The 19,498-nt window shown below is 36.3% G+C and overlaps 1 protein-coding gene across 1 annotated transcript in view; it reads right to left on the bottom strand.

Moving 5' to 3' along the window:
• The window catches only part of LOC121876157 (leucine-rich repeat serine/threonine-protein kinase 1-like), a 227,373-nt gene that overhangs the window by 47,559 nt on the left and 160,316 nt on the right, over positions 1–19,498 (bottom strand). Inside the window, exons 34-39 of the mRNA XM_042381100.1 lie at positions 17,858–18,056; positions 17,055–17,261; positions 6,169–6,420; positions 5,852–5,993; positions 3,538–3,647; positions 2,914–3,036 (exon numbers count right to left, since the gene is read on the bottom strand). Coding sequence (XP_042237034.1) covers positions 2,914–3,036; positions 3,538–3,647; positions 5,852–5,993; positions 6,169–6,420; positions 17,055–17,261; positions 17,858–18,056 — 1,033 coding nt within the window. The remainder of the gene's footprint in view (positions 1–2,913; positions 3,037–3,537; positions 3,648–5,851; positions 5,994–6,168; positions 6,421–17,054; positions 17,262–17,857; positions 18,057–19,498) is intronic.

The following is a 19,498-nucleotide window of genomic DNA, read 5'->3' as shown; positions in this document are numbered from 1 at the left end:
CATATTGGTGAGAGTTATGTGTGTTACCGCTGTACCACTAACACTTTGAAACAAAACATATTGAAGCAATGTATAAAATGTAAGATAATTTAAGTCAATAAATCTATGTATGTAAACTTAAAATGTGTACATTTTCAGATTGGCAAGGGGAGATCTGATTGAGGTGTACAAGCATCTCAGAGGGCACTACTCAGTCGAGTGTCCTTACCTGGAGCTGGCGGATGCTCGCCCCACAAGGGGACACAGCTCAAGGTTAAAGAAGACACAAGTCCGGATAATTGTGAGGGGTAACTTTTTCGGAGTGAGAGTTGTGAACTCTTGGAACAATCTGCCAGAGTGTGGTGACGGCACTGAGTGTGAGCTCTTTCAAGACCAGACTTGACCAACAATGGAGCAGGTTCAGATACATTCAGGAGCCAGTGCATGCCCAGTACTTGCCAACCGTGCATAAAAGAGACATAACTGATCGCCCAAACGGCTAACGAGCCGATCAGTGGTGAAGAGGATAAAAGTAAAAAGTAAAAGCAATTCCTACATTCGACCTAGAGTTTGTGAGTTTGACCACCATACATTCCATGCACTTCTGTCAACCACACGACCACGCGCAGGGCGAGTTAGCTGTTCAGTCCACAACCACACACTTTAATGTATGGTAATAGATTGCATAATATAGGTTGGCTTGGAAAATTAATATTAGTCACACATGTATTATTTTTATCATCTACAGTAAGCCCTTGTTTAACGTTGCCCCCGATAACGTTGTTTCGTTATAATGTCGCTATTCTTTAGATATCCATGATTCGGATAACGTCCCGCAGTATAACATTTCATGGACCACTTTATACGACGCATCACCCTCTCTCATATTGGCTCACTACGCTCTCACTCGCAGAGTGTCACAGCGTCCCCAGTCTTTGTTAGGTTTCCACAGCGTTCGTGCATGTTTAAGTGTTTTTTGATACTGCACTCTAACCATTCGAAATGGCTTCCAAATGCCCAACAAGTGCTACTGATAATAGTGTAAGACTGCAGTGTAAGACCATTAGCCTTGCTACAAAAATGAAGGTTTTAAACCGTTTTGAGAAAGGTGAACGTTCTGTGGACGTTGCTGCTGCGCTAGGTCTAACCCCCACAGCAGTGCTTATTATCCGGACCAGCGCACATTCGCTCCACCACCTCCGCCCATCAGTGAGTACAATACAAAATGATTTAGTTTATTTATATATAGGTATACTATTTTCTATAAAAATGCCATTGAATTTAGCCTATCAGTATTTATCTTTCTGTCCCTATTATTAGCCAAATATTTATACTAATGTGTGTAGTGGTGTTTCCTTACTAAGGTATAAGAAATTCTCTTCATTTCATTTACTGTTACATGCACACAATCTCAGTACAGAATGTGCAAAAAAACATAAGAAATGATTATCATAAGGTCAAAAACATAAAGATAATTAACACTTCTTACGACAGCCGGCTGGAGTCGCCCAGATTGTGTGAGGAGGGAGCGGTGGTGATCTCAGCCGCTCCAGTCTCCAGTGCATAGTGAATTATTGCCAACTGGCAGTGCGATATTTTTTCTTTCCTTTTATTTATTAGTATAATTTTGATTTATTCCTCATATTTACTGGTACTGTACTACAGTATACACGTGACCCTGGTCCCTACCAGCCACGGGCAATGAAGAGTATATATCGAGAAATATGTGGTGAAAGTTGCCAGCTGGGAATGCAACCCCCCCTCCCCCCCATTTACATTCATTCATAAGGGGAAAATTGCCTTGACATTCGCAGCCTCATTAATCGCAATGACTTTTAGGAAAGCATCCCTTGTGATAACCGGGATATTCCTGGACTCTAATGTGGCTTGGAAATAAGGAAAATATAATATCAAATTATAAAATGAGAAAAATGAAGAGCATAGGTATGTGGTATGTCGTAGGCAGCTATCAAACAGGGAGGAATTACCGCCTGGGAAGATATTGGAAGCATAATGTATTGTCTAATGGTAGACCCTGCTGCCATATGGCATCACGAAAATTATGACCAAGTCCCAGGTTGCTGATCTGACTTTCTGCCTCATTTACACACAATTACAGGGTCTCAATTGTTTCTCTTACTTTGACAACATAACATACATACTGTATATCGTTTCTCACATATTTTTATTTATTTATTTTATTTTTTTAATTCTTTATGGTTCTCTATTATTGATATTATTATTATTGTGTTATTATTATTATTAGTGTTATCATTATTTTATTATTTTATTTTTAATTTTTTATAAATTTTATTTACTGTGAATTATTTTACTTTTAATTTTGTATTTTCATTATGAATTTTATTTACTGATTTTTTTTTGTATTACATTTTCGCCCCCCAAGGCCCCAATGTGGGTTAGTGACCCTGTGCCCAGGTGGGCTAATCCCCGTAAAAAAAAAAGTGGAGGCAATGAGCTGTATTGCGAGGCTGAATCACCCACCTCTCTCCATCAAGTGTAATGTCACACACACACACACACATACACACATTTCTATACAGAGTGTGCAAGAAGATTATAATTCCGTAAAAAGACAAAGAAAATACAGTAAAAGAAAATGAATATTCCCATGAGTTAGTGTGGATCGTGGGAGCGGGAAAGGGGTGAGGCATCAGTATATCAGCCTCCAAAGCATGACATCCCGAATGAGGTTATCCCCTTAACCCCCTTAAGCCCCTACACAAAGGAGACAACCTATGATCATCGTATTATAATGAAATAAATCCCTAAAATTAATATATATGTATTATATGCGAGAAATGGACAAATCTTTCCGAAGACAAAATATTCTGAGAATAAAAATGCAATCAATTCTGTGATAACTTATCTAATTATAAAACCATAATAAAATTACAAAACTATCTTAGTAATTACTCTGTGTGTAAGAGCTGGCCTGCCACCCTCCAGGACGTGCTCCTTGACGTTGTCACAATGTTCATATGGCTGGTGCGTTGTGAGCAGCTCGTACATGAACATACCAAATGAAAAACAATCAACCTGTTAAATGAAAAAGGGTAAGTTATACAAGTAAGTGATAAGATTGCATACAAGCACCAACTTGATCAGATTTACATTTCAGTCCAATACAGTACTACTTTTACTTTTACTGTATGTGGACTGAACAAAAGAAAAATCTCAACTAAAAATTCCCTTTTTAATCATTCAAATATTAATCCTTTGTATAATTTCCAACTTAAATGTTCTTCTTTTATTTCACCAATCATATCATCTTAATATAATACTGTAGTCTATTTCCACAATTACTGTAGGTATGGGGGAGGGGGAGAGATAGATCACCCTAGATATTTATAAGCCATAAAGGAGCTGCTTAAAGTCACAATACATGAAATTCAGAAGATGTCAAAAGAATGATCAATCAAGCATATTAGTATGAAGCCTTCAAAAATTTTGCAATATCTGACCATTCAATGTACTCAAAAGTTAAAAATCCACATTATTTTTTTGTGTTTTAAATACAGTTGAAGTAGCATACCATACCTTCTCAGTATACTCCTCTTCTCCATTATGTCGCATCATCTCAGGAGCCATAAAGCCTTCAGTCCCTCCAAAACCCTTTGTACCAGTGGGCAAACTTGATCGACTGATACCTAAATAGGAAAATAGTGGTGTATTAGGATATTTAATTTTAAGGTAAAAAAAATGGCAGCGAAGGTGTGGCTACAGGGGGAGGATGGAGGCCACGTATTAAAAAAAAAAAAGTAGTACAGGTTGTACCTCTCTAGTCCGGCAACCTCGGGACCTGACCGGTACCGGACCATGAAAATTCACCCTTTTCCTGGATAGATAATGACTTGTGCTTATGCTTGGAAGCACTAGCACCACTTTCTCTGCATCATGGTCTCTTTGAAGACATATTGAAGGGTTAAATGTCGTATAGTAGCTTCTCAAATTTCGCGAGTTTATAATTCTTAACGTATTTTATTGGAACACACAAAAAATAAAAATAAAAATTTTGACGGCGGAATCTTGAATTTCGACGGGTTTGAACGGCCCGCCAACATGCAGACGACGTGCATAATCGTGTAAACAGCGTCATTTCTCTTATGTACAAAAGATGCATTATTGTTTATTACTGAATGTCTTTTTTATTGAATTAATGTTTATGTGTGCAAAATGAGCAATACAATTCATTAATAATACGTAGAATATTAAAACACACGAGGAAATGACACAGCATTGTTTTCGTTGATTACAAAACCAGTGACTGACTGGTTCTACATATAAAACTGAAGAAAATAAGACCTTGGTTGTAGCTGTAGTAAAATTAATATGGTTGTTTTAAGTAATGTTATTTAATGTTAATAAATGGAACAATAGAAGTAGCTAACGATAATGGTAAAGAAAAAAGAGAGATCGCGTATGTAAGTGCGCACACGTGAAAACATATCGTCATTACTTTACATAAGAATATGAAAGCAACACTTATTTACTGTTCATATATATTTTAATTAATGTTTCTGAATTTGTTTTTATTGAATTAATGTTTGTGTGTGCAAAATTAACAATACAATTTATTAATAATATGTGGAATATTAAAACACACGATGAGACGAGACGGCTGCCGGCATTGTTTATGTTAAAGCTTACAAAACTAGTGACTGATTGGTTCTACATATAAAACTGAAGAAAATAAGACCCTGATTGCAGCTGTAGTAAAATTAATGGAAAAAAAATTAATATGGTTGTTTGAAGTACCTGTAATGTTATTTAATGTTAATAAATGGAATAATATAAGTAGCTAACCATTAATGGTAAAAAAAAAAAGTGAGACTGCGCGTATGTAAGTGCGCACATGTGAAAACATATCGTCATTACTCTACATAAGAATATGAAAGCAACACTTATTTACTGCTCATATATATTGACGGGTTAAATGTTGTACTCTGTATAGACAAGCAGAGAGAGAGAGAGAGCAGCCGAACTGCCGGATGTAAACAAACTTTAATTTCCCGCGGCTTTGTTGTTTTTATGTTTATGGGGATTAGCCCACCCGGGCATAGGTCACTGACCCACATTGGGGCCTGAGGGGCAAAAATTTAATACTCCTGTAATAATAATAATAATTCAGATAAGTAAAAAAATAAATAAAAAAAAAGCTGCCTATCTACCTATTGGACAAACTAAAATCGTTCCGGACCACGGGAGTTTCCGGACCACAGAATGCCGGACTAGAGAGGTACAACCTGTAGTAGTAGTGTAGCAAAGGAAAAAAATTCTTGTAAATTTGGGGACATTATTTTTATGCAAATTTTTGGAAATGAAATCATAATTAATCAGGATTTGCCTGGAATTTTTTTTTAACACGGAAAGTGATTTACTATCACCCAAAATGGGAAGATATTGAAAACATAATGTGTCTAATGGTTGCTGATCTGACTTTCTGCCTCATTTACACACAATTGCAGGTCTCAATTGTTTCTCTCACTTTGACAACACAACATACATACAGTATATTGTTTCTCACTCTTGACATTTTTTTCATTTTTGCATTTCTTTATGGTTCTTTATTATTATAATAATTACTAATATTATTTTATTTTTATTTTTGCATTGTTTATAAAATTTAATATGAATTTTTTAATTATTATTATTATTATTATTATTATATTTTTCCCCCCAGGTCCTGATGAGGGTCAGTATCCTGTGCCCAGGTGGGCTAATCCCTAAAAAAAAAAAAATAAAAAATAAAAAAAAAATTAAAAAAATTAAAATACTCTACTGAAATTGTGACGTAATGATCAAAACATTTGATCCCCGCATATTTTTTTCAATAAATGTATACAGTACTTACCATAGTCTGCTAATCGGACATCTATTCTAGGATGGGGTTGGTGGTGGAATGGTGGTGGCAATTCCCACACCAGTACATTCTCACTCTTCAGGTCACGGTAGATGATGTGTTGGCCATGGAGATACTCCAGAGCCTTCGCAACCTGTTTACAAAAAATTACAGCACTTTCCTTTAGATTTAAAACAAGAAATGAATCTTAAGAAAATTTAAGTTTACCTTTCTCAAAACCACAACAATGTAGCTTAACCTATATACTGTATACCATAAATTTTGTTTTACCTCAATCACTAAATTTGAAATATGAAGAAATATCCTACCTGTAGTATTACAGCTTGAAGTGTGTGGAGGGATAATCTGGCTCCTGATCGCTGGTAGTGTTTCAGACACTGATCCAAAGCTCCTTGAGGTGCTAATTCTAGGACTAAAGCAAGTGGACGTGGACAAACACCAACAAGTGGCACAATGTGCGGGTGGCGCAGAGACAGTAGGATATTAACCTCCTGCCTTGCTGAGCAATAGGCTTTACATGCATACTGAAGAGGGTCTCGTTCCCACTTGCTCTGGGCAGCCTGAAGATAAAATTCATCAATAGTATATAATATAACTAAACTATAAAATTTACCAATACTGTACAGTACAGTACTAAAAAAAAAAATAATGCACAAAAGTGTTTCACATTAAATTGACTCATTTTCCAAAACATTGAATTCTGACTATAGTAGGGTCGGGATATACAGTATAGCGATTTTTTTATATCGCGGCTACCAAAATTATCGACATTTTCCTATACAATATATAGCTATAATTTTTTTTATTTTGAGGAGGAAATCGTGCAGGAAACATTTCAAATTTATCACTACTACCAAAATTATCAAAATTTTCCAATATTAGGGTGCCCCACTTAACGCAGTCAATTGAACCCAGAGGGTCCCGCGTTAAGTGAAAACCGCGTTAAGTGAATAACAGAACATATGGGATTAATTCCAATAGAACCCAGCCCGACCCCCAAACTCCACTTTTTGACGACAAATAACTATGTTGTAGTAAAAATAACATCTTAATTTTATGATGGTACATGCACACAATTAATACTTAAGAGAAATAGAGAAATACAGTCGCCAAGTTAATGTCCATTCAAATAATGGACTCAACTCCCTCCCCCTCTTCTCACACTACACTCACTGGCTCTTCCCTCTGAGAAATTTTTGGGGGAAAACCAGGTATAGTAATAAATAATTCCTCAAACTAAAGTTAGGATAATATAATTGACATTGCTGGATTCCTTGTAAGACCACGAATATTTTGAATATAAATGTCATATATTTTTCACAAAAGATAACATAATTACCTAGAGAACAATTTTTATCTAAAAATTGTATGTTTAATGCAAAATATATGTTGTTTATATTCAAAATGATCACCAAATTATAAGAATACCAGCAATGTAAATTATATTCTGGCCGGATAATTTGTATGAATTTTATGAGCTAAAACAAATATCTACAGTTAATAAAAAAAATAAAATATTCTTCAACACTATCTGTCAATCAAAGTACCCCACCTTGCCTCCCCCCCTCTTCCAACCTCGCGGTCAGTCCCAACCCTCCCCCCACCCCCCACCAATCCTCCATTCAAGAGTTTTTAACATTTAGTATTAAATAATACCTCAGATTAAAGTTAGGATAATATAATTGACATTGCTGGATTCCTTGTAAGACCAGGAATATTTTGAATATAAATGTCATATATTTTGGACAAAAGATAACATAATTACCTAGAGAACAATTTTTATCTAAAAATTTTGTTTAATGCAAAATATATGTTGTTTATATTCAAAATGATCACCAAATTATAAGAATTCCAGCAATGTAAATTATATTCTGACCGGGTAATTTGTATGAATTTTATGAGCTAAAACAAATATCTTCAGTTAATAAAAAAAAAAATAATTCTTCACTGGGTAACAGATGGTCGGTCGGTCGGTCCCTCCCTCCCCCCCACCCCCACCAACCGTCCCAAGGAGATGTGTGGGATAACCACTAAATTTTAATAAATAATACCTCAAACTAAAGTTAGGATAGTATAATTGACATTGCTGGATTCCTTGTAAGACCAGGAATATTTTGAATATAAATGTCATATATTTTGGACAAAAGATAACATAATTACCTAGAGAACAATTTTTATCTAAAAATTGTATGTTTATCACAAAAATATATATTTGTTTATATTCAAAGTAATCTAAATATAAAATTCAGCAATGTAAATTATATTTACTATTTAAAATAATTGCGAATTTTATGAGCTAAAACAGGCAGTCAAGGCAGGGTGGCCCGGGTGAAGTGTCTGAATCTAAAATAGCTCTCGGGCGGACACTCTGGCGTATATGATGAAAATGCGCGTTAAGTGAAAGTTCAGCACAGCAGGCACGCGTATCTCAGCAGCGTTAGTGGCTTGGATTAAGCGAGAATTTCTGGCGCCTGAGCTACTTAGCTACCCACAGGGGTTACGTTCTTGGGACCTAGTGTAAAGTCAGAAGCACTCCTAAATTGCCCTTAAATCACTATACAGTAAAGCCTCGAATAACGACGTTAACGTGTCCTCCAATATTGCAGTGTAAGGTGAATCGTCTTATCGCGAATCATTAATTACCATTAAAATAAAGCAATAATAATGAGATGCATTCCCAAGTGTGACCTTTTCATATCTTTTGTGTCGCTTTTTACCCTCTTTTCCCCCACAACAATACAATTATTGAAAATTGCAAACGATATTCTTTAAATAATGTTTCCGAATGAACCTTAAACAATATAAATGAATAATAATATGGTCACACAAGAGGAGCTGGGACGCCATTGTTTTCGTTTGTGTTTACAGCCGAAAGTCCGGGACGAAAGTTCTACACGAGAAAATGAAGAAATTAAGACCCTGGTTGTAGCTGTAGTAAAATTAATGTAAAAAAATTAATATACAGTGACCCCTCGTTTAACGAACGCCTCGGTTAACGAAATTTCGGTTAACGAACTGCCTTCCATAAGGACCTTCAATTCGGTTAACGAACAAAAATTCGGTTAACGAATTTCTTACGAACCGACCTCAACATGTTTTCGCTTGCACTGACCGGGCAACCAGCTTTAGTATCATTCCGCCAATACATTAATCGGTTCTAGGGCTTAAATTCTTTACTATTTTAGTAAATATCAAGAAGTTTATACTACAGTATTCAATAATTTTAAAAGTTTAATATTCAATTTTTTAGTCATTTGAACAATTATTGAACATAATTGAAGGTAAAGTGACTAGTTTAATGCACGGCATCCAGCTTCTTTACACAGCAAACAGGAGTTAGTCTCTCTCTGTTTTCACTGGAGGTAACATCTTGCTTGAGACTCTCTTCAACTAAACGCTTTTTTCTGTGTTTGCAAGCAAATTATTGGTCATTTTGAAATTTATTTTATATATTGACAATATATAATGCAGTGCAGTGTTGATTTAAAAAAATAATCTTGAATTACACCAAGAGAACTAAAATTCTATGGGTGAAATGGCACCATGGGGTGACTTCTCTTCCACCCCAATGCCTTCTCTTCTCCCTTCTCCTCCACCCCCATTCTAATTCCCATCATCATCATCCAGGAGCCTTCTACATACACACCTCAAAGTAAGTGTACTTTTCTACCTTTTTTGTTGAATTTAGGCAATTTTCGGTGAGCTGGAACCAATTACCCAAAAACCCATTGAAACAATGGTTTCGGTTAACGAACGACCTTCTGGAACGGATTGAGTTCGTTAACCGAGGGGTCACTGTACTGTATACTGTATGTTTTAAGAAATGTTATTTAATGGAACAATAGAAGTAGCTAACCACTAATGGGAAAGAAAAAAAAAGAGATGGATTGGGAACGCCAACATATACGTGCGCATTTAAGGCTACCGCGTCATTTATCTTTTTAAGAATATGTACAAAAGATTCATTATTGTTTATTACTGAATATGTATTTGATTGAATTAATCTTTATATATGCAAAATGAACAATACAATTCATTAATAATACGTAGAATATTAAAGCACACGAGGAGACAAACGGCATTGTTTTCGTTGTTTACAAAACCAGTAACTGACTGGTTCTACATATAAAACTGAAGAAAATAGGACCCTGGTTGTAGCTGTAGTAAAATTAATGTAAAAAATTAATATGGTTGTTTTAAGTAATGTTATTTAATGTTAATAAATGGAACAATAAAAGTAGCTAACCATTAATGGTAAAGGAAAAAAGTGAGACTGCGCATATGTAAGTGCGCACATGTGAACATATTGTCATTACTCTACATAAGAATATGAAAGCAACACTTATTTACTGTTCATATATATTTTAATTAATGTTTCTGAATTTAAAAAAAAATTCTACCCACCAGTGGTAGTAAAGTTGAAAACATAAGGACAGCCAATGTTGGTGTGTGTGTTTTTACTCGGATGACAAAGTTGCCAGGTCATCAGGTTCAACTCTAGCTGAAGCTGTAGAACATAAAAACTTTTTCTGTGTTGTTTTTAGTTTTTCTTTAACTTATCTGTTATTTTCGTTGGTTTATTAGGATGTTGCTTTATTACAGGTAGTAATTCGCCAAAAAAGTAGGGTAAATAAGGCCAAATTTAGCCAAACATCGAAAGTACCAGACTCAAATTAATTTTCTCCATGGGCAAAATAAAATCGTTCCAGACCACAGAATGCCGGCCTAGAGAGGTACAACCTGTATATATATATATATATATATATATATATATATATATATATATATATATATATATATATATATATATATATATATATATATATATATATATATATATATATATATATATATATATATATATATATATATATATATATATATATATATATATATATATATATATATATATATATATATATATATATATATATATATATATATATAAATATATATATATATATACAGTGGTACCCCACTTAACGCGGTCAATTGAACCCAGAGGGTCCCGCGTTAAGTGAAAACCGCGTTAAGTGAATAACAGAACATATGGGATTAATTCCAATAGAACCCAGCCCGACCCCCAAACTCCACTTTTTGACGACAAATAACTATGTTGTAGTAAAAATAACATCTTAATTTTATGATGGTACATGCACACAATTAATACTTAAGAGAAATAGAGAAATACAGTCGCCAAGTTAATGTCCATTCAAATAATGGACTCAACTCCCTCCCCCTCTTCTCACACTACACTCACTGGCTCTTCCCTCTGAGAAATTTTTGGGGGAAAACCAGGTATAGTAATAAATAATTCCTCAAACTAAAGTTAGGATAATATAATTGACATTGCTGGATTCCTTGTAAGACCAGGAATATTTTGAATATAAATGTCATATATTTTTCACAAAAGATAACATAATTACCTAGAGAACAATTTTTATCTAAAAATTGTATGTTTAATGCAAAATATATGTTGTTTATATTCAAAATGATCACCAAATTATAAGAATTCCAGCAATGTAAATTATATTCTGGCCGGATAATTTGTATGAATTTTATGAGCTAAAACAAATATCTACAGTTAATAAAAAAAAAAAAATATTCTTCAACACTATCTGTCAATCAAAGTACCCCACCTTGCCTCCCCCCCTCTTCCAACCGCGCGGTCAGTCCCAACCCTCCCCCCACCCCCCACCAATCCTCCATTCAAGAGTTTTTAACATTTAGTATTAAATAATACCTCAGATTAAAGTTAGGATAATATAATTGACATTGCTGGATTCCTTGTAAGACCAGGAATATTTTGAATATAAATGTCATATATTTTGGACAAAAGATAACATAATTACCTAGAGAACAATTTTTATCTAAAAATTGTATGTTTAATGCAAAATATATGTTGTTTATATTCAAAATGATCACCAAATTATAAGAATTCCAGCAATGTAAATTATATTCTGACCGGGTAATTTGTATGAATTTTATGAGCTAAAACAAATATCTTCAGTTAAAAAAAAAAATAATTCTTCACCGGGTAACAGATGGTCGGTCGGTCGGTCCCTCCCTCCCCCCCACCCCCCACCCCCCACCAACCGTCCCAAGGAGATGTGTGGGATAACCACTAAATTTTAATAAATAATACCTCAAACTAAAGTTAGGATAATATAATTGACATTGCTGGATTCCTTGTAAGACCAGGAATATTTTGAATATAAATGTCATATATTTTGGACAAAAGATAACATAATTACCTAGAGAACAATTTTTATCTAAAAATTGTATGTTTAATGCAAAATATATGTTGTTTATATTCAAAATGATCACCAAATTATAAGAATTCCAGCAATGTAAATTATATTCTGGCTGGGTAATTTGTATGAATTTTATGAGCTAAAACAGGCAGTCAGGCAGGGTGGCGGGTGGTGCGAATCTAAAAATAGCTCTCGAGCCGGACACTCACCGCGTTGCTGTGGAAAAATCCGCGTTAAGTGAAAGTTCAGCTTTGGCAAGGCACCGCGTATATGCGAAAACGCGTTAAGTGAAAGCGCGTTAAGCGGGGTAATACTGTATATATATATATATATATATATATATATATATATATATATATATATATATATATATATATATATATATATATATATATATATATATATATATATATATATATATAAACTAGAACTCTTAAATCACTACTGTAATGTGATACAGGTACTGTAATTCATTTTTATCTCTTGTGCAAAAAATATGACGTTTATATTCAAATTATTTGCAGTCTTGCAAGGATTCCAGCAATCAAATTATATTCTCCTAACTTTAGCCTGTGATACTATATAAGATAAAAATTTAAAGCCTAAAACCACCCAACCCTGGCTGGGAAGATGGGGGGAGAAGGTGAGGTGATATGTTTGACAGTTTATTTATTTATCTGTCCTGAAGAGTGATTTTAAGTTTTTCTCTTATAAAATGTCACTGACCTGACCTGGGAGAATATAATCAGGGCCGGTCTTAAGCCAATTGGACCAATTGCTCCCAATTGGGACCCGCGCCTAAGGGGGCCCCGCGCTAGAGTAATCTACTCTCGGCTCGTCAAGTACACACAACAACACATTGCAATATATATGTAACACCATATCATTTCACAGTCACTAAAACAAGTGGTATTGTAACTACAGTATGTACTTTTCAGAGGTGATCTACACATTTTGCTTGTTACTTGTAGGTTTACATGTATGCAATTTTATATTAAAATGTAGCTTAGATCTGTTTGTTCCATTAACTCGCTTGCACTTTTTAAGCGCACATTTCGATTACTTTCCATTCTACCATAGAGATATAAAGTCTATAATAGACTTTATTTATATTTCTATGATTCTACAGACCTTGGCTGGGAACCTGAGGCCCACCAAAATTTTTCCCAATTGGGCCCCGCACCTCCTAAGGCCAGCCCTGAATATAATTAACATTGCTGGAATTCTTATAAGATAGTGATTAGTTTGAATATAACCATGCTATAGTTTGCAATAGACATACAAATTTTAGTTTTAATTAGTAATTTTATTACAAAGGGCTAAAAAAAATTTCTCTCGTGCAAAATATATGTCTGAATTCAAATTACAGTTAAACCTCACTTTACGCGGTCCCGCATTCCGCGTTTCCACGTTTACGCGGTGCCTTGCCAGAACCTAACGTGCTCACATTACGCGGTACGTGAACCCCATTACGCGGAGAGTGTCCGGAGCGACGCTATTTTTAGATTCGCCCCACCCGCCACCCGCCCGCCTGCCTGCCTGTGCTCCTCGCCTCTCCCTCCTCCTCCCTCCGCTTGGGCAAGCTGCGCTGTAAGGTTGCGCAGTGTGTGTCTTTGTTGCGTTATCACTGACGTCATATGACGTATCGGACTGTGATTGGCCATGCATCCCTACCCCCCTCTGCTGCTAGCTGTAATTGGCTTAAAGTATTATGACGTGTCCACCCGGGGGAGGGAGGGAGGGAGGAAAGACGACGCTTGACCTAGCCGCGGCAGTTTCATCCCTCAAGGCCACACCGTGTAATCGTGCATCCATTGTTCCGTAAAATGGCTTCCGCCGGACCACCACCCCCAGAGAGAAACCTTTCCTTACCTGGACCCAGCGGCACTAAGCCAAAGAAGACACGACGTTCCTTAAGCTACGAGGTGAAGTATACCATCATCCAAGAGTTGGAGAAAGGAACAAGGCAGGTTGATTTGGCGCGCCAGCATGGTGTGAATGAATCTACGATTCGAACAATAAAGAAGGATGCAGCCAAGATAAAGGAGCACATGAAGATCACAAAGTCTACAGGTGCTTCTATAATCAAGTATTTTCACAACCAGGTGCTTCTCAAGACAGAAAAATTACTTGTGAGGTACTTGGTGCGTCAGGCGCGATGGAACATGGCGGTCGACACGCGCTCTGTTAAGGACTACGCACTTGAACTGTACATGGCAGTGGCACGAAAGATGGGAATTACAGAGCCCAAACCCTTTAATGCTTCCTCTGGGTGGTTACAGAGGTTTAAGATCCGGAACATTGGTGGTGAAGAAGCGAGTGCTGACCGTGCTGCGGCTAGGGAATTTCCTCCGTTTTTACGTGAGATTATGGAGGAAGGACAGTACAGTGACGACCAGGTGTTTAACATGGACGAATCTGGTCTTTTCTGGAAAAAGTTACCTTCCAAGTCCTTCGTTGTAAACAATGCCAGCAGGATTCGGGGCCGGAAGATGCAGAAGGAACGCATCACCGTCCTGTTTACCACCAATGCCTCCGGTACCTGTAGGCTCAAGTTATCGGTGATCCACACAGCACGCAAGCCGCACGCCTACAAAACCATGGACATGACCAAGCTAAATGTCCACTGGCTGACCGCACGTAAGGCGTGGATGTTCTCTACACTGTCCCTCTCCTGGTGTGATGACTGTTTTGTTCCCGATGTAAAGAAATTCTGTGAGCGACAGAATGTGCCATTCAATATTTTGTTGCTGCTGGACAACGCACCAGGACACTCGCCCCTACTGTTAGATCGTCACCCCAACGTAAAAGTGGTCTTCCTTCCTCCCAACACTACGTCTATATTACAGCCCATGGACCAAGAGTTAATCTGTAATGTAAAAGCTGCATTCTCAACAAAAAAATTCAAACTCCTGAACGACTACACCAACACCAGGGAAGAGTTGCGTAACCTGAGTGACACCACCACCGATAGCAAGAGCGAAGATGAGGATCAACAGTTGGCACAGCAAAAAATACTGTTCAAACAATTCTGGAGAGTATTTAACATCAAGAAAGCTGTGGACTTCTTGGTGGAGTCATGGGATCAGCTGTCTATTGCTACAATTCGTCACGCATGGAGACATGTGTTGCATGGAATACCAGGTGAGAGGAGGAGTCAATCTGTGACTGGTGAGGTTCAGAATGTTGCAGTAGCAGTGGACCTTGCCAGAGAAGCTGTGCAGACTGTTACAGTTCCAGGCTTCTCCGAGACCACCAACGACGACATCCTGGAGGTGATCAGAGATCCTGAAGTGACTGCCGACGAGATGTTGGAAGATCACGTCAGTGAAGAGGAGGAAGAAGGTGCGTCATTCTCCGAAGAACACAGTTTAACTCATAGTGATATTAAGGGTGCCATGGAGTGTGCAGAGAAAATGAAGTCCTTCCTTTCCCGCGACAATGACGATGACCGCTATGAAGTCTTCCATACCCGGCTGGTGCAGGCTATGGAGCCGTACATCACGGTGTATCAAGACAACATAAACACCAGCCGTCAAAAAAGCATAACCGAGTTCTTCGCCCGCAACCCACCACAGCCAGCCCAAGCCAGTGATAGTGACAGTGAAGATGACTTTGAGGGATTTGTCAGGGAAGCCCTGACAACTGTAATTGACAGTGATGGTGATTCACCTAGTAATGGTGATTCACCTGAGGGCCAGTAATCTGCCCTCTGCCTCGGAACCAGCCTCCATCCCCGTATGCCGACTCATCTCTTCTACTACCGTAGTGTTCCACCTAACTTTTAGTTTTTCTAACCTAACCTTTATTTTTCCTATGTTAACCTTTATTTTTCCTAACCTAACCTCTTCTATATTACTTGTTTTTTCATACCATCATAAAGTTAAGATAAAATTTTTACTACAACATAGTTGTGTGTCGTCAAAAAGTGGAGTTTGTGGGTCGGTCCGGACTCTATTTCAATTCATCCCATATGTTATGTTATTCACTTTACGCGTTTCTCACTTTACGCGGGACCCTGCGGGTTACATTAACCGCGTAAAGTGAGGGTTAACTGTATTCACTGTCTTGCAAGGATTCCAGCAATGCAATTTATATTCTGTTAACTTTAGTCTGTGACATTTTATAAGATCAAAACTTTAAGCCTAAGACAACCACAGTCACTCTTTCTGGAAGTCAGAAGGGAGTCGATTTATTATTTTGACAGCTGGGCCAGAGCCAGACAAAGGTCACCTAGTGGTATATATTTATCTGTCATATAGGGGGAGTTTATGTTTTTTTTCTTTTCAAATGTCAATAATTAACTTAAGAGAATATAATTAACATTGCTGGAATTCTTGTAAGATAGTGAATAATTTGAATAGACATAAAAATTTTAGTACAATTAGTATACATTTTAGTACAAATTACTAAAATTTTTATCTCATGTGCAATATATATGTCTTTATTCAAATTATTTGCTGTCTTGCAAGGATTCCAGCAATGTAACTTACATTCTGTTAACCTTAGACTGTGCCATTTTATGTCAAGTTTAGTCACTTTTATTGGCCTCCAGAACCTAATCCTATTTTCCCCATTGATTACATGTAATTATATATCGTGATTTAGTATATATCGAACATCCTTGGACACTATCTCGCGACATATCCCGACCCTACTACTATCTACATGGAAAAGCTTATCTTTGCAATTTAGGTAATGAAATACTGTATAATTACTCCCCTATATCTTGTAATAAAAAGGCCCCTGCTAGATAAAGACAAAAAAGATAATATTGGTATTCAAACCTTTCACAAAGGGGATGTCACTTTTAGTATTTTATTTGGTTAATGCCAGACAATTTTATTCAGCTCAGAGGGGATCCCATATACAAGGGGTTAACAGCAATCAAACCATTATCAATCATACCAAAGGAACCAGTAAATCTTGTTTCCTTTTACCTTGTATGCAACAATAGCACTCTGACGGGCACTGTTGCCTGGATCCACAGGCTGTAACATTTTTAGTGCTACATCCATAGGTGCACCATTTATTCTGTTTCGGCAAGTGCCTTGGAAGACAAAGCCAAACCCACCACGACCTAGTAACTTTCCCTGCTTGATTACCTCGGGGCGCACAAGATAACGGTCACCCAAGTCCAAAAATACCTGCCAAAAAGAAAATTTTGAAGTTAAAATACTCTTCTGTCAACACAGATATGAAATGAAATACACTTTACATACATGTGGCTTTCTCTGATTATTTACAAAGTCAACCTAACAAATATGAAATGTCACTTCTACTTCACAAAATTATCCACTCCACCAAAGACTCCACAAATAGCACTTAATGTTTTACTCCAGTGATGAATACCAATAACAATGAATACGATTTTAGGTTACCAAGAATAGTTGAAACTAAGGATATCAAGTCCACGAATTTTGAGATTTGCCTGAACAGTATCTATTTATTGCTAAGCACACAAGCAGGAATGATAATTCTCCACTTCAGTTGGAAATTAAACCCACAACCAATCTACTTTCAGAGAAAACACACTATTAACTGAATTAAGAAATAATATCTACAATATAAAAATACACAAACTTTCAATAATATATGAAAAATCAGGAACACTGCATCAATGAAAACACATACCACTAACTTATTTGATATCATTCAGAATTATGTACCAGCCTTGCCTATGAGTGATAGACCTTTGCACAAGAAAAGTCTATTTAAACAGATCAGGATTTTGTCTACATACAGTGTCTGGAGCAATCTGGGCCAAAAGCAGGTCCGCATGAAGGGGGCAGGGCACAGAGCGGGCAGTATAGGCAGCTAATATGCACTCCTCCACCATAAATGAGTACACAACTGGTGTCACCTCTTGACCTCCAAAACTCTCACCCTCATTTTTGCCACTGTTGTCTAGGTCAGGTCGACCTTCAGCAGATGCCTTGCGGCTGTTCAGAAGATATAAGAAGTGATAGAATGACACAACAGATATACAGGGTATAATAGCTAGAATTTTAGTCAGTGTTTCATCTTTGAACCTACCAGTAGTTCTTTTCCCCATAGTGTAAATTAAAAACAGGTACAGCAGCTCTCACAAAAAAGTATACTATCGTAGTAAAAAAATGTAGAAAAAGAATCACTTAAAGCACTCATGAGAATTTTTAAGTGAATTACAGGACTTCCTTAGCTATTAAATGTTTATTCCCTCTTCCAGTTACAAAATCTGTTTCACTGTGCAAAGTCTTCTACCGTATAATCATTTATCACTCCCTGACTCTTACCAACTTACACCTGCATTCCTTATCCCCTAAATTTGTGAAAATCATGAAAGACAATGTAAGTTATATATGTCTATCACTCTCATTTCACTTCCCTGTGCTTTTAAACCAAAACCTTTACATCTACAGTATATGGAGGCATGGGAAAATACAGGAATTTTTTCCAGTGGGGCAGGAGTATGGCTGTGGAAGTGACACATGAAACCACCACCAAGCCAGGTTCAGAACATTTTTCTATTAAACACAACTAAATGTTGTAGGTATTAGGCAGCTACCAAACAGGGAGGTACTACTGCCTGGGAAGATATTGGAAGCATAATGTGTTGTCTAATGGTAGACCCTGCTGCCATATGGCATCACAAAAATTGTGAACAAGTCCCAGGTTGTTGATCTGACTTTCTGCCTCATTTACACACAATTGCAGGGTCTCAATTGTCTCTCTTACTATTGACAACACAACATACATATATTGTTTCTCACTTTTGATCTTTTTTTTTATTTTTTTATTTCTTTATGGTTCTATATTATTATTATTATTATTATTATTATTATTATTATTATTATTATTACTATTATTATTATTATTATTTTTATTATTATTATTATTAATATTAATATTAATAATAATAATAATATTATTATTATTATTATTATTATTATTATTATTATTATTATTATTTTTATTATAATTATTATTAATATTATTATTATTATTATTATTATTATTATTATTATTATTATTATTATTATTATTATTATCATCATCATCATTATTATTACATTTTGCCCCGGGGCTAATCACTGTGGTTAAAAAAAAGAACCAATGACTATCGTAATTTCTTATGTGATTCAAATATATTTCAGTGGTATTGAAAGATGAAAAATCATAGCAATTTGGGGTGGGTGCTGTATATCGACCCCCCTCCTTCACTCTCACCTGAACAAAGATCAGTGGACCCCAGACCTGATCCTGAATATTGTCATCAAGAAGATTATCCCTAATCCCCACCCTACCTCCACTCAGGAAACAGGTCATGTGACCTGATTTCTTCGTTCTATGTCTTTCTCCATTGATGTGTTCTGTTAGGTGGCTGAAGAGGGTCTTAGTATAT

This window comes from Homarus americanus, unplaced genomic scaffold (assembly GCF_018991925.1).
Source record: "Homarus americanus isolate GMGI-L3 unplaced genomic scaffold, GMGI_Hamer_2.0 scaffold33468, whole genome shotgun sequence".
Taxonomy (NCBI): Eukaryota; Metazoa; Arthropoda; class Malacostraca; order Decapoda; family Nephropidae; genus Homarus; species Homarus americanus.
The sequence above is the reverse complement of the archived record's forward strand: the minus strand, read 5'-3'. Positions and strand labels throughout refer to the sequence as shown.